The sequence below is a fragment of the Denticeps clupeoides genome, chromosome 12 (genome assembly GCF_900700375.1).
Source record: "Denticeps clupeoides chromosome 12, fDenClu1.1, whole genome shotgun sequence".
Classification (NCBI taxonomy): domain Eukaryota; kingdom Metazoa; phylum Chordata; class Actinopteri; order Clupeiformes; family Denticipitidae; genus Denticeps; species Denticeps clupeoides.
The window spans coordinates 10,844,844-10,860,842 of NC_041718.1; the positions used below are offsets into that span (position 1 = coordinate 10,844,844).

At 42.0% G+C, this 15,999-nt stretch overlaps 2 protein-coding genes across 6 annotated transcripts; both read left to right on the forward strand.

Moving 5' to 3' along the window:
- Nucleotides 1-52: 52 nt before the first annotated feature.
- On the forward strand, nt 53-7,262 carry LOC114801351 (tubulin alpha-1A chain-like). Of its 4 annotated transcripts, none has more exons than XM_028999509.1 (5): nt 53-204; nt 812-1,034; nt 1,119-1,267; nt 1,363-2,289; nt 7,134-7,262. In XM_028999509.1, the coding sequence occupies exons 1-5, from the start codon at nt 202-204 to the stop codon at nt 7,179-7,181; spliced, it is 1,350 nt and encodes a 449-aa protein (XP_028855342.1). In that variant the 5' UTR covers nt 53-201; the 3' UTR covers nt 7,182-7,262. The 4 variants fall into 4 exon arrangements, with proteins under 4 accessions (XP_028855342.1, XP_028855344.1, XP_028855341.1 ...); XM_028999511.1 differs by having other exon boundaries at nt 1,363-1,827; nt 6,672-7,262; XM_028999508.1 differs by lacking the exon at nt 7,134-7,262 and having other exon boundaries at nt 1,363-2,566.
- Nucleotides 7,263-9,976: 2,714 nt separating this feature from the next.
- prph (peripherin) lies at nt 9,977-15,194 on the forward strand. 2 transcript variants are annotated; one of them, XM_028999514.1, is made up of 9 exons: nt 9,977-10,722; nt 12,203-12,263; nt 12,765-12,860; nt 13,112-13,276; nt 13,408-13,533; nt 13,667-13,887; nt 14,216-14,262; nt 14,356-14,429; nt 14,537-15,194. In XM_028999514.1, exons 1-9 carry the CDS (start codon nt 10,196-10,198, stop codon nt 14,609-14,611), a joined length of 1,392 nt encoding a protein of 463 aa, XP_028855347.1. In that variant the 5' UTR covers nt 9,977-10,195; the 3' UTR covers nt 14,612-15,194. The 2 variants fall into 2 exon arrangements, with proteins under 2 accessions (XP_028855347.1, XP_028855346.1); XM_028999513.1 differs by lacking the exons at nt 14,216-14,262; nt 14,356-14,429 and having other exon boundaries at nt 10,196-10,722.
- The last annotated feature ends 805 nt before the right edge of the window (nt 15,195-15,999 follow it).

The window sequence follows — 15,999 nt, forward strand, 5'->3', positions numbered from 1 at the left end:
CGGGCAGAATGCCGTATAGCGGCGTGTCAGCGATGGTGCCGCTTTGTCCGATTGTCTGGGAAGCTCATTAGACCGGGAAGGGCGCCGCCTCCTCTTCCTCTTCCTCTCCTCCTCTCCTCCTCTCCTCCCTGCTCCCTTGCTGTCGTCTAGAAGAGTCGAGCGCAGCGCCTCCATCACCCCCCTCTACCGAAAGAGAACAAAATGGTGAGTGCTCGCTGTCTTTCTCTCAGCGGTTTTCGGATCCTGGATGCAGAATATTTGTACTCTTCCGTCCTTAATGGCAATTTTGTAAAAAAAAAAAAAAAAAAAAAAAAAAAAAATATTTGCTTGGACAAATGAGGCTCCTTACGAAAAAAGGCAAGCAGCACAGCGCGCAGCGTGCGTGCGTGTAATCACGAACCATCCATTGCATACAGATGCTAACTTTTCTGTGTTGTTTGTGTAACGCAGAAAATATTTCCCATCGCATTGTGTTTGGAGCCGATGCAGGGTGGCTGTGGGCTGTCATCCCATTGTCTGATCTACAGTAGTTAGCTTGAACCCATGGCCTAGGCGTGTATCCGTCCAGGCCATGCACCACTTATGAATGAAATTACACGGATTAAAAGAAAAAATCAAACACATTGTGATTCTGATTGACAATACTGACAGTATAAGACTAACACTGACAGGTGCAATATGCTATTTTTAAATTTTATTTGTCTCTTACATAGTCATACACAGAATTTGTCACATACATAATCATACATGATTTTGTGCTAATACAAGACAATTTCTTCTGAATTAATTGTGTCTGTATTTGCTTTCCTAGCGTGAGTGTATCTCCATCCACGTAGGCCAGGCTGGCGTTCAGATTGGCAATGCCTGCTGGGAGCTCTACTGCTTGGAGCACGGTATCCAGCCGGATGGGCAGATGCCCAGCGACAAGACCATCGGAGGAGGAGACGACTCCTTCAACACCTTCTTCAGTGAGACTGGAGCTGGCAAACATGTCCCCAGGGCTGTATTTGTGGATCTGGAGCCCACGGTCATTGGTAACACATTCATGCTAATGCAGATCATTAAACTAGGCTACGTGCTGTCCAGATTAAGAAATTAATGGATCTTTCTCTGTGTAGATGAGGTTCGAACTGGAACTTACCGCCAACTGTTCCACCCTGAGCAGCTGATCACTGGAAAGGAGGATGCTGCCAACAACTACGCCCGTGGTCACTACACAATTGGCAAAGAAATCATTGACCTGGTTCTGGACAGGATTCGCAAACTGGTAAGAATAAAACACTTAACACAATTTAATTATCATGCAAATGCTTTTTATATGAAATGTATTAACATATTTTGTATTTCAATTTGCTTCTGTAGGCTGACCAGTGTACTGGCCTTCAGGGTTTCCTGGTCTTCCACAGCTTTGGAGGTGGTACCGGGTCTGGTTTCACCTCCCTGCTGATGGAACGTCTCTCAGTTGACTACGGCAAGAAGTCCAAGCTCGAGTTCTCCATCTACCCAGCTCCCCAGGTGTCCACAGCTGTGGTGGAGCCTTACAACTCCATCCTGACCACCCACACCACTCTGGAGCACTCCGACTGTGCTTTCATGGTAGACAACGAGGCCATCTATGATATCTGCCGTAGGAACCTCGATATCGAGCGTCCTTCATACACCAACCTTAACAGGCTCATTGGTCAAATCGTTTCTTCCATTACTGCCTCCCTCAGGTTTGATGGAGCTCTGAATGTCGATCTGACTGAGTTCCAGACTAACTTGGTGCCCTACCCTCGTATCCATTTCCCCCTGGCTACATATGCCCCAGTCATCTCTGCAGAGAAGGCTTACCACGAGCAGCTCTCTGTGGCTGAGATCACTAATGCATGCTTTGAACCAGCTAATCAGATGGTGAAATGTGACCCCCGTCACGGCAAGTACATGGCCTGCTGCCTTCTGTACCGTGGTGACGTTGTACCAAAAGACGTAAACGCCGCCATTGCCACCATCAAGACCAAACGCACCATCCAGTTTGTGGACTGGTGCCCCACTGGCTTCAAGGTCGGCATCAACTACCAGCCACCTACTGTGGTGCCTGGTGGGGATCTGGCCAAGGTCCAGAGGGCTGTGTGTATGCTTAGCAACACCACTGCTATTGCAGAGGCCTGGGCCAGGCTGGACCACAAATTTGACCTGATGTACGCCAAGCGCGCCTTTGTGCACTGGTACGTCGGTGAGGGTATGGAGGAGGGTGAGTTCTCTGAGGCTAGAGAGGATATGGCTGCCCTCGAGAAGGATTACGAGGAGGTTGGTGTTGACTCAATTGAGGGAGAGGGAGAGGAGGAGGGAGAGGAGTATTAACTTCTACTTACCCATATCCTGACAGTAGAATAACAAATCCTGTGACTTTTAGCCAGTTTCAGCCTTGAGGATGTTTTCTCAGTATAGTCCACAAATCCTTTCGGCATTTAGTCATGGCTTGTTTCAAGTATTTAGCCATGGCTTGTTTCTGTCATATGCCTTATCAGTGTTTTCTGCTATTTGTTTTGTTGCAAGAGCTCAATAAAAACCATACTTAACCATTTTGACTTGAATCATTTTTGTCTTTCAAAAATCTCTGTTCTCAGATTTATAATTTGATTCAAATTTATTCAAATATATATATGTATGATTAATTAATTTTGTGATGATATTCCTGGCAAATTGTAACAAGTAATAGGTTGGGATGTAGTATTTGAGAATGACTCTTACCGTTTCATATTGTGAACTTTGTCTCCCTCCATTGGTCATTAGGAATGTTTCTGTTTGCTCCTGCATTTTTTCAAGATCCTAAGTCCTGTTGTTTTCTCTGTACGTGTCTCCAGTCTTAAATGTAGGATTCTTTTCAGTGAAAGGTCCTTTATCTATTTAAATACCAACATTAAATTAAGAATACATGGATGCTGAATTAATTAATACTTGAATTAATTTACATACTCATGGTTAAAGTGAATGTGAAGTGACTGTCATGATGAAACACTGCAGCACAGCACATGGTGTACACAACAAAATGTCTCCTCTGCATTTAACAGTTAATGATGAATGGGCAGCCATGAAAGTCACACGGGGAGCAGTGTGTAGGGGCTTAGTGGCACCTCAGCAACAATTAAGGGTCCACTTCTTATGGCCTTACTATTTTGATTGCAAGCTAACAGACCCTAACCATATTATTGTAATTACAGAATGAACAGAAGGGGATGGAATGAATATGCTCTAACCTTAGAGCAATGTTTTTATTTGAATTCAGTATTATGTCATACAATTATTTATAAAGGAAGGTTTTTTATTAAAATATGTATAGAACTGAAATTCACAGCAAAACAGCATTGCATGCAGCATCTTCTCTTCTGTGAAGTCTTATCAGTAGATTTTACGTATAGTTGTAGAAAAGTGTGCCATTCAGCTAACAGGTCATTAGTTGCCCATTCAACAGCATCTGGATTGTTTGTCTTACCTGTAACATCGCCTGAACCTGACCTAGGCAGCTGTAGCAGGGCAGACAGTTGATAAAGTAACATTTTACCAATGCCACGCTGAGCTACAGGCTGCTCTCCATGGCCCTGTCTATTGCCAGTCTCTGTGGAGACGGCCTGGCAGCATGCTTGAGATTTCACTGTTACTAGTCCATCTGGCTGAAATAACCTAAATCAGGACCCTCTTTGGGCACATTTCTGTGGTTACTCTCATTCAGGGATTAGGAGTAGTGGATCAGGTAAATAGCTGATCTGTGCAGACACCGAGCTCTCTGGGGCAGGGTTGGAAAGCCTTGGCCTAAATCTGTAATTAGTACCGACTTCCGGAAAATCACAGCCAAAGGGAACCAGTTTCACGCCGCCCTGATTGACTTCCTCAACTCCGATTACTGTTTTTATGCAAAGTAACTTTGCGCACGTGCGACACCGACCGCTGCGCCGCCCGGTTCAGAACGAAGGCGCTTCTTCCGTCTTCCGGCAGGAGCGCGGTTGGCCCCGCCTCCCGCTATAAAAGCTCCGCCCTTCGTCATCCTCTCTCACTTCTCACCATAGACTCTTAAAGGTCTGGTCGTGAGGCTAGAAACGTCCCGAAAAACGGTTCCTGTCTTCGCCTCGTTACAGTATTTAAAGCCGCAACTTTCACCATGGTAAGTGCGAGGCTCTGAAATAATTAATTTTTGTGTTTGTAAGTACGGACAAAAAAGTTTTGTTTTTTCACGGACAAAAGTCACCGATGTAGTATTTTTGCCGATTCGCTGTAAGTGACAATTGTGGGAATTGCTGGTGATCGCTTTGAATCATACGCTTTCTAAAACTATTCTCATTTAATGAACCATCTGCTGAGAAAGCAGCCACGACGTGTTGATCGTCTGTTCTGGAAAAAAACCCGCTTTTTTTTATTTGGGCGCCAATTTCCTGTCAGGGTCCGTTATCAGAAAGACCCCGGGATTTCGCAGCCGCATGTATTATTTTTTCAAAGCATCCATTAGTCGGTGAAAATATCACCGCCTCATAAAACCGATGTTTGTCTTATTTATTTCTTTTTAAATCCGTACATATCGGTATTTTTGCGTGCGTATTTAAATTGTGGACACTTGTTTGATGAAAGTTACGTCGAACTTGCCGATCATGAAATCACACTACTGGCCACCATTTTGCTCTTGGTACTACTGCCTCTTTTTCGGCATACCAGACATGCAGATGTCACGCCGATTAGCACAACAGGGCTGTGCATTGTAAAGGCAACGGCTGAAACTTCATTGTTCATCATGGAGTAGTCAGCCGTACATAATATGACTCCAATATGGCTGACATCAGCGTTACCCTCACTTGTTCATGTGGATTAACTGTTTAGATCAGGGATCATTGCTAATGTAAGAATATTTTTTTTTGTCTCATCACATGCCTTTTCCCTACTGTAATAGGCCAGGGTTTTTTGTTTTTTTTTGTACAAAAAGTGAGATTCTCAAAACACCCTTTGAGCAATTTGTGGAAGGAGAGCCTTATAAGCACAGTCATGTGATGTACCTTTCCCAGCCACAGTGACAGAGTTGCTTCTGTTTTATGTCCACTTCAGCTTAAGTAGTCAGTCAAGTGACCAAACACATGCAGCAATAATCAACAGGGTTAAATTATACCACTTTATCATGTTAACATTTTAAGTCCGTTGGCCAAATATAGCAGACTCTCTCCGGTCATTTAGTATGGAAGATTTTAAGCACAAATATTCAATCTGAGCATGTAATTTGATATAAAATTTTGCATTTGGCAATTCAATGTGCAAAGTTCTGATATTTTGAACATAAAATAGAACATCAATTCTCTGAATTGCTTTGAAGGCCCACCTTGAGTGTTCTGACAGTTTGCACAACAAATTGCATTTCAGTGGTCTGTTCTATTTATTATAAAATGTAAATTAATAGTATTGCTTCAGCACTTTGCACATTGAATTGCCAATTGCAAAATTTAATATCAAATCACATGCTCAGTTTGAATATTGAATTGACAATTGGCAAATAAAATACCATGAATATTTGTGCTTAATCTTCCATAATTTAGTGTTTGCTGTTGATAAACTGATCCTGTGCACAACCTTTTTAAATAAACTGTGCAGATAATTACTAATCATTAGGTAAAAATGGAATTTGTAACAAAAATACTTTTGCCCCCAGCGTGAGTGCATATCAGTCCACGTAGGCCAGGCTGGCGTTCAGATTGGCAATGCCTGCTGGGAGCTCTACTGCTTGGAGCATGGTATCCAGCCGGATGGGCAGATGCCCAGCGACAAGACCATCGGAGGAGGAGACGACTCCTTCAACACCTTCTTCAGTGAGACTGGAGCTGGCAAACATGTCCCCAGGGCTGTATTTGTGGATCTGGAGCCCACGGTCATTGGTAACACATTCATGCTAATGCAGATCATCAAACTAGGCTACGTACTGTCCAGATTAAGAAGTTAATGGATCTTTCTCTGTGTAGATGAGGTTCGAACTGGAACTTACCGCCAACTGTTCCACCCTGAGCAGCTGATCACTGGAAAGGAGGATGCTGCCAACAACTACGCCCGTGGTCACTACACAATTGGCAAAGAAATCATCGACATGGTTTTGGATCGGATTCGCAAATTGGTGTGAACAGAACACGTAACAATTTTATTATGTGTATACATTTTTTTTTTTCCCATATTTTTATTTTTCCTATTTGCTTCTGTAGGCTGACCAGTGTACTGGCCTTCAGGGTTTCCTGGTCTTCCACAGCTTTGGAGGTGGTACCGGGTCTGGTTTCACCTCCCTGCTGATGGAACGTCTCTCAGTTGACTACGGCAAGAAGTCCAAGCTCGAGTTCTCCATCTACCCAGCTCCCCAGGTGTCCACAGCTGTGGTGGAGCCTTACAACTCCATCCTGACCACCCACACCACTCTGGAGCACTCCGACTGTGCTTTCATGGTAGACAACGAGGCCATCTATGATATCTGCCGTAGGAACCTCGATATCGAGCGTCCTTCATACACCAACCTTAACAGGCTCATTAGCCAAATTGTATCGTCCATCACCGCTTCCCTCAGGTTTGATGGAGCTCTGAATGTCGATCTGACTGAGTTCCAGACTAACTTGGTGCCCTACCCTCGTATCCATTTCCCCCTGGCTACATATGCCCCAGTCATCTCTGCAGAGAAGGCTTACCATGAGCAGTTAACAGTGTCAGAAATTACCAATGCATGCTTTGAGCCAGCTAATCAGATGGTGAAATGTGACCCCCGTCACGGCAAGTACATGGCCTGCTGCCTTCTGTACCGTGGTGACGTTGTACCAAAAGACGTAAACGCCGCCATTGCCACCATCAAGACCAAACGCACCATCCAGTTTGTGGACTGGTGCCCCACTGGCTTCAAGGTCGGCATCAACTACCAGCCACCTACTGTGGTGCCTGGTGGGGATCTGGCCAAGGTCCAGAGGGCTGTGTGTATGCTTAGCAACACCACTGCTATTGCAGAGGCCTGGGCCAGGCTGGACCACAAATTTGACCTGATGTACGCCAAGCGCGCCTTTGTGCACTGGTACGTCGGTGAGGGTATGGAGGAGGGTGAGTTCTCTGAGGCTAGAGAGGATATGGCTGCCCTCGAGAAGGATTACGAGGAGGTTGGGGCAGATAGCATAGATGGAGAGGAAGAAGGAGAAGAATATTAAATGTCTTTGCGAAATGTCAGTATAACTGAAACTACCTTTTCAAAAAAAAAAAAAAAATATTACTTGGAGTAGTTTGTGAAACTTATGAAACTGTTTGGGTTCTGACCTTTGTAACGTTAAGATAAATTAAAATGTTTGAATTCTGTTGTCTCAGACTGGATTTAATTGTGTAACCTTGTGTACAAGGTTGAGTTACAGCATTTGCATGTTTTGCAGTTTAATGGTGCTTTCCACAGATATATTAGTTTTATATAATTGTATACTTATGTGATTCCAATATATTCAACAGTTGTAAGTAGGAAAATAGAACTGAGTATAAAAAAGTATTTCACAGCATTACCACAGCAAATAACGTTGTCCTTCCTTTGTAATATGCAACATACATTGCAAGCATTTTAGTTATCGGCTTATTCACTTTAGATGTAATTTTAAAATCAATATCCTGCAATTCTCGTTTTTTGGGAATTCAATTTCATCTGCATCGCTGTGGACCCAATTGAGAGTCTTGTATGTGATGAAAGGACAACAGATGCACATCTTTATTAATATTGCTCCTGTAAGTATTGAGCCCCTTTTTGTGCAGGATGTACTATAAAATAACCCCATCTGAATTATTGATGCAGCCATTGCCTAACTGATGAACAGTCCTTTCAAGTTACTGTTACTGCATCATTTGGATTAGAGCACTTATCGTTTCGTTTCTGTCATTTCTAAAATAAAACAATCTTGTTCTGTTGTATTATGTAAATATGTGGGGAAAAAATATATTTCCTAAATTTTGTCATGCACCACTTTTAGAAGAAATAACGAATCTATTTTAAATAACATTAAAGGTCTTCTAAAATATATCGTTTTGTTGAATTAGTGGGTTGGTCTGAAATGAATCATTTTGCATTTATAGTAGTGATACGTCACTACACTTTGCTTCCATTCTGCCTCTTCGTATTTGTTTTAATGTTCCCAGGAATGTGCACGGATCATACTGGATATCCCTGTCCGTACAGTTTGCACTCGCAGTCATATATTCCGTTTGTGGTCAGTGAGTAGTAATGAGAAGGATCATTGGACACCTTGTACACCTCATTTCATAAGTCACTGACTCACAGAATGATTCAGAGCATGTGTTCGTGTCAGTAAAAGCTGTACAGCATTCTTTTGAAATAGGATTTTCAAACCTTCCTGATAGGACAGGATTACTGTAACAGCAGGGTGATTTTTCTGCACATCATACGAGTTTAGCACATGAGACTAAAACTCTAGTTGTGCACTCTGTTTCTAAATTCTTGCATAATTTCACTAACATAAGACATAGGATGACTTAGTTGAAGTAACGTGAATTCATGTTTACTGGCACTGGCTTTCTGTCCACTGGATATTTGCTTACATTTGAATATTTATCACTGTATTTATATCCCCACTGAGGTCTTTTGTAAAGGGAATAAATCGTAATGCATTGTTGTGGGACCCACAGGAAACAGGATCTTCATGAGAAACCTGATCACTCACGTGGGACCTCTGGTCTTTACTGGAAAAAAAGGACAGTGAGGAATTGCTGCAAAAAAAAGCATAATTTTTCATTAGTTAAAAAGACTTAGAGAGACAAAGGATGTGGGTGGGGTAATAAGGTTAATTAGATTAGGGTGCGAGGCCTAACACACAGGAAATTAATTACTGGGCAAGCCAGACGCACGGAGCCTCTACCACAGAGAGACAGTCATAATTTAATAACTGCAAACCATGCAGTAGGAGTGTAGTAATGAGGGTGGAACATAGCAACAGAGAAAAAAAAGCTAAAGGGAGAAGTATGTTCAAATAAAACGTAGCACGTGAATCTGAGCAGGTTAAGGTTCCCAATACATTTTCTACTTGAGCAATATTATGAGTAATAACAATGAGCGGGTAACACAGTGAGAATCAGATAAAGATATCTGATCTTCCTGCACATGGACGCTTCCTGTAGTGCACGGTCTGGTAAATGCAAAACCTGGTTTAAAAGAACGACATGACCACTCCACAGCAGGATAGAATTGCACAGTCATGCCTCATCCAGTGTCTGCCTCTGAATATCAATATTATATTCCATTAGGTAAAAAAAAGAAAAGTGAAAGAGAACAGGGAGGGTGGGGCCAAGCAATCTCTTTAGCCAGAGAAATCAGGGACGTGTAGCAGCTGAGATGAAATAGTCCTTGTTAAAACAGATTGGTTTAGTTTTTTTTTTTTTTTTTTACAATTTAACCTTTGGCAACAGTTTTTGCTACTTACAGTGAGAAAGTAGCCTTGTTTTTCTCTGTAACATGATTCACAAAAAATGCGAAAGGACACAGGGGAAGGTCAGAATAACTGATAGCAAGTCAAAAACAAAGCAAGCAAAGGACAAACAAAAAAGAAATAAAAAGGGAATGGAGAAAGAGGACTGAAAATTCATGGACAGCCAGGACGGAGCTGGAAATGAGGGAGAGGGAATGGTAAAGAGATAAAGACATCTTTAATGATATGGACCTGTAATGTGGGAAAGAGTTAGGATCGCTGCCAAGAGTCCAGGGCAAAAAGGAAGGTGAAGAGAGAAAAAGAGATGGAAAGTAAGAAAGCAGGATATAGAGGAATAGGGAGGATGAGAGAGGACAAGGAGAAAGAAGAGAAAGGAGGGGCATATAGAAGCTCTAAAGGGAGTGGCCAGTGATGGATGGATGTGGGGGGTAGGATGCCGGGTTGCTGGAGGACAATTGGAGTGGAGGAGAAACACAAGGAGGGGAAAAAAAGGAAGAGGAGGGAGGAGAGAAGGAACAGTTGGTGGGCTGGGTTGTCCAGTCAGGGTCTATAAAAGCTCAGCCAGGAGTCTCAGCCAGACGCCCTTTTTCTCTTCACTCCCCAACTCCTCCTGGGATCTTCTGTCTCTTCCAGAGCTCCGTCTGAGAAACAGAGTGCAGAACAGCGACACAGAAAGATACACAAGGAAAAGACGAGGAGATCAACAGGCATCAGATTTGTGGAAGAAGGGAACTGAATATACAAAGATGAGCTACTCTTCAGTACGTACCTCCTATCGCCGCACCTATGGTGGTCCCTCCTCGGCATCGGCCTACACCCCAGTATCCTCCCGCATGATGCCCTCATCCCCGCGCTATCTCAGCTCCCTGTCCACCCCAATGCCCACCCGCCAGGTGGCTTACCGCGCCCGCTCCAACACCCCTGCTCCACGCATCTCCTACGACAAGGTGGACTTCTCCACCGCTGATGCAATCAACCAGGAGTTCTTAGCCACACGCAGCAATGAGAAGCAGGAGCTCCAGGAGCTCAACGACCGCTTTGCCAGCTTCATCGAGAAGGTGCGGTACCTGGAGCAGCAGAATGCCGGGCTGCAGGCAGAGCTGAGTCAGTACAAGGGCCAGCACCAGCAGGGCAAACCCAACCGAGCCACCGAGCTCTTTCAGCAGGAGATGCGTGAGATGCGCAGGCAGCTGGACCTTGTGGGCAAGGAGAGGGACGAGATCCAGGTGGAGAGGGACAACCTGGCCGAGGACCTGGGCCAGCTCAAACAGAGGTGGGTGTATAGTACAAATTGCCAGAAGAGGAATCTTACCATTGTTCAGTTTCAGTAGTGTAAACCTCATTATAATAATAATTTGATATTTGGGTATTAAGTAAAGGGACTTTGTAATTTATTAAACAATCAGTGTTTGATTTGAACATTTTGAGACACCAAAGGAGAAAATATTTAGACAGAACACAGTAGCTATAACTATTCACCACATGCATCCACAAAGCACATTAGATTACCAGGCTTTAGGATGAACATAACTGTTTGGGCTCTCATCAAAAAGGGAATGATGACGTAACCTGTAAGGGTGTGGCCCATTTTCCAGAAAAAAAGTCCAAGGAGAACTTGCTGCAGGGTGTGTTGCATTGTGAGTCTGTATGGATAACTGTGGCTGATACAGTAGCTACAAATAATTCTTAGCTATATAATATAAGTTCAGTGGTGCCAGAATAGAGATTATTAACGTTTCCCAGTGCTGAAAACTTTGACAAATATGTGTGTTCATGGAAAAAATGGAACCTATAGAGCAATACATACCTGCGTGAGCATGTCTGTCACCTCATGTTGTGAAATCTGAAAGATTAAAGAATCTGCACACATGCGTGTGCACTGTAACAGTATTATTTTAATTTCTGCACATATGACACGACTAGAGTGGTGGATGAATTTAATGCCCAAAGGATAGAGGATGGAGGAGGGGTGTGGAGAGAGCAGGAGAGCAGCTGGGAAAATCAATGGGGCTCAATAAAACAGGCTACATTAGAGGGTGTTGGGTGTCCTGGGCTGGTGGGACGAGACAGGACCCAGCCATAGTATGAATTAAATATAAGAAGGCATTTTTTAAAAAAAATCGGTGCTGAGATTATGGTGGAACCATTATGGCTGACCTCTTATCACATAGCTGACTAATCTTGGGTCACCACAACCTTTCAGGACTTTAGAGAAGTTGCAATTAAAGTAGTACTTTTTTTCTAGTGTTATACCTTAAGCAATTGTGCCAAGCTACTCTAAATATCTATGGAGTCATGACAAAATGTTTGTAAAGCATGGCAAAATTGAATTAAATGGGGACAGGCCAATTTTTCCTATGATCTGATTACTCTGAATGTCAGCTCAGGTCCTGGCTTCCTCTCAAAGGAAGGTATTCCAAAGGCTGTGCATATGGCTAAACAATGGCCTCTAAAGCAGAATGGTCCATGGGACAGGGGTGTGTGACCTCTGGGGACGACCAATTTTTAAAATTCACTGAGGGGGTTGGATTGTGAGCCACTGCTCTCGACCTCTTTTGCTCCAAAAACCTTTTCAAATTAACTAATTGATCCTGGGCTCTTGGCCAGCTGAGACTGTGTGCATGGTAACATGGAAACCAGGCAGAAAGTGATTTATGGTAAATGCACTTAGGAGCACATATAATAAATGCTGTACCATATATATTCCTTTAATACATTAGAAATTGTGCATTCACTGGTGCTTTCATCCACAGGATTGATGAGGAGGCTCAGAAGAGGCAGGAGGCAGAAAATAACCTAGTTCTCTTCCGCAAGGTATTGTCATTTCATTTCAGCCCAGTATTCGGTTCTACAATTGGTTCTGTCACAAAAGCTCCAAAATAAAATATAGACCAACACAATATGAAATAAACCACAATATAAAGAGACATGTACACCTTCTGGTGTCAGTGTGATGGGCACAGCCACTCCCTAAACTTGGAACATGACTCAACAGTGACACCCTGTGACATTGCTAGGATGTTCTTCATGGAATACTCATAATGAAAAATAATTTAGATTTTATCCTGTATCATATTTCACTTAAAGCTGATTTTTTATATTCTACCCTATTTAAAGATCATTTTTGATATTTCATATTCCGATGTTCAGAATGGTTAGAGTTATTCTTGGTATTAATCATTTTAGAACCAATGAGATCATAAAATCTTCTGCCATGACATCACAGTTTTTTCTTATAAATATCAATGGGTAGACCCCTGTGACAGGTGATTAAAAAAAAAATCGATTGATAACGCTGCCATTAACTTTTTATAGGATGTGGATGACGCCACCCTGTCTCGCTTGGAGCTGGAAAGGAAAATTGAGTCTCTAATGGATGAGATTGAATTCCTTAAGAAAATGCATGATGAGGTCAGAAACATTGCTTTGCCATGGATAAAATGTAATAAAAATTAAATGATTTTTTTTACTGCATTACAGATCGTTCTTTCCAGTATTATCATTATTTGTTAACAAATTATAGTACCAAATGATTGAGTTACAAGACAATGTAACATGATCGCATGCATACATACATAATTCATAAAAACATTTTATAAAATCATAAAAAGGTCAATCAGTCTATATATAAATTTCCTTTGTGTTTCACTGAATTCCCCTAGGAGATTCAGGAAGTGCAGATCAGCGTGCAGACCCAACAGGTGAAGCTGGAGATGGAGACCCAAGCCCGTCCTGACCTCACTGCTGCGCTCAGGGATATCAGAGCCCAGTACGAGAGCATTGCCTCCAAGAACATGCAGGAGTCTGAGGACTGGTATAAGTCAAAGGTGTGAAAAGGCCAGATTCACACAACCAAAAACAAGTGTACATTCTGGAATTCACCAAACACATCTGCTGTATTTAAGTATTAGATTCTCGGTATTGGGAGTGAGATCAAGGCGTGGTGTTTGTCCCTAAGGTTGCTGATCTGACTGACTCTGCCAAGCGCAACGCTGATGCGGTGAGGCAGGCCAAACAGGATGCCAACGAGTCTCGCAGGCAGATCCAGTCCTTGAACTGTGAGATTGATGCACTCAAGAGCATGGTGAGAGTCTTCACCTTCCCTAACCAAATGATCAAAGGCAGAAAGCAATAATTACTTATTATACAAATGCTGAATTAGAGTTGTGATTCAAATCAGGTAGTGATAAGAGCGTGTTTGTGTGTGTGTCTGTCAGAATGAAGCTCTCATGAGGCAGATGAGGGACATGGAAGAACAGTTTGGTATGGAGATCGGGAATTACCAGGACAATGTGGTGCGTCTGGAGGAGGAGCTCCGCCACCTGAAGGATGAGATGGCACGCCACCTGAGGGAGTACCAGGATCTACTCAATGTCAAGATGGCCCTGGATATTGAAATCGCAACATACAGGAAGCTGTTGGAGGGCGAGGAGAGCAGGTTGGTGTTGAACAAGAGACCCAGTGTTCACAGCAAAATATACTTTACAAAAATGTTATTGAAATAATTGTTTCACAGCCATGCTCAACTGCACAGACATACCTATTCTTGGGGTGACATGATTGTTCTTCGATATTAACATGAAACACAGTGAACATCTCATTGTATTTTATTCATATAAAATAATAGCTGATCCATTTTAGTTCCAATTACTTGTTGATGATAAAGTGTGTGGCAAGTAATTTTAATTAAATCCACATATTATGATAGTACAAAATATAGATATTTCATTTGGCATTTAATGATGTGAATGTGTCACTCATTGTAGGATTGTTGTTCCTGTCATGAACATTTCATCAGTCCGTGGTGGTAGTGGTGAGGAAGTTATGATTTGATCACTATATTCATATAAATATGAAACCAAAATGTACAGTACATCAATAATTCAGATGCTTTCATCTGGTCTAGATTTTGATTTAAATCCTGAACCTGGATATGGAAAAAAAGTTGTGATCAAAACTGTTGAGACTCGTGATGGAGAGGTCTGTATAGTGCATTTTCTTACTGTACACATACATTGTATATACCTTCATTAGATGGTACATTATATGTCTTACAATAATCAGAGTTTAATCTTAATTTCTGCTAGGTGCTGAAAGAGACAAGGAAGGAGAAGGACAGGGAGACACAAGACACTCATGACCTCCATAACGCCAAAGACTGAGAAGACTAAATTACAGCATTAAATTGTTTATTACTGACTGATTGTTCCAGATCCACAAGAATTGTAAACTGTGTAAAACATAAGAGCTCAAAAGCCATTCAACAATATCTTCTGTATTATAATTAATTAGAGTAGATCGGCCACCAATTACCAACCCTGATGTGAATATGAACATAAACTCAAATTACTGAGTATAAAAATGGTGCTACAGTCACATTATCAATGGAAGCTTTCTGAACATATTCTTTGGATTCGTCTGAATTTTTTAGATAAAATTGAAACTCTAAAAGCAGAGGGGATAGAAGACCTTAGCAAACTCGTGTTGATTCCTAGAACTCAGAGCCAAAAAGTGATGCTGTGATATAGCTATAGATTAGAAAATGTCACATGCCTGCAAAAATGACTTTTATGTGATGTTCAAGAATGTCTGTGTCATGGTGCCTTGGTACAGCGGCAGCTCTTAAACATATTCATCATCAATGGACGCAACACATAACCAAAATATGTACCTGACAACTGCATACCATGTTAGCAACAATTAGATAGATTAAATATTAAAAATAAATTCAGCTGGAACAGAAAATGTTTCCTGTCATTCTTATACATTACAAACAACATTAAGAACAACATATAAACAAATATACAGTACAGGTCAAAAAATTTGGACACACCTACTCATTCAATGTGTTTTTCTTTATTTTCATGATGATTTACATTGGTAGATTCTCAAAACTATTCATCAAAACTATAAATGAACACGTGGAGTTATGTACTAAACAAAAAAGGCGAAATATCTGAAAACATGTTTTATATTCTAGTTTCTTTGCTCTGATTACTGCTTTGCACACTCTTGGCATTCTCTCGATGAGCTTCAAGAGATCGTCACCTGAAATGCTTTTCCAACAGTCTTGAAGGAGTTCCCAGAGGTGTTTAGCACTTGTTGGCCTCTTTGCCTTCACTCTGAGGTCCAGCTCACCCCAAACCATCTGGATTGGGTTCAGGTCCGGTGACTGTGGAGGCCAGGTCTCCACTTTTTGTTAAGTACATAACTCCACATGTGCTCATTCATAGTTTTGATGCCTTCAGTAAGAATCTACCAACGTAAATGGTCATGAAAATAAAGAAAGTTGTGTCCAAACTTTTTGCCTGTACTGTATGTGACATTTGTATCCCATGAAAAAGGAAGGTGTTTTTTTAATTAACAAAGAAATAACAATTGCATTGCCATTTTAATATTTGTGCTTAAAATCTTCCACACAAACAGTTCGTTGAAATGCGTAGAGTTGACTCGTAAATTATACTCTGCTCGTCTCTGGCTCTGCCAATTTGATTGGTGAGAGGACGCGATGACGTCAGCGCGGCACGACAACACACGCTGCCTGTGCTGC

What these genes read in the sequence shown, in the direction of transcription:
- LOC114801351 (XM_028999508.1), top strand. An exon ending in TCTGGAGCCCACGGTCATTG is followed by an intron (nt 1,035 to 1,118) that starts GTAACACATTCA and finishes TTCTCTGTGTAG; the next exon opens with ATGAGGTTCGAACTGGAACT. An exon ending in TGGACAGGATTCGCAAACTG is followed by an intron (nt 1,268 to 1,362) that starts GTAAGAATAAAA and finishes TTGCTTCTGTAG; the next exon opens with GCTGACCAGTGTACTGGCCT.
- prph (XM_028999514.1), top strand. Translation starts at nt 10,196, where the DNA reads ATGAGCTACTCTTCAGTACGTACCTCCTATCGCCGCACCTATGGTGGT. An exon ending in CTGGGCCAGCTCAAACAGAG is followed by an intron (nt 10,723 to 12,202) that starts GTGGGTGTATAG and finishes TTTCATCCACAG; the next exon opens with GATTGATGAGGAGGCTCAGA. An exon ending in TTGATGCACTCAAGAGCATG is followed by an intron (nt 13,534 to 13,666) that starts GTGAGAGTCTTC and finishes TGTGTCTGTCAG; the next exon opens with AATGAAGCTCTCATGAGGCA.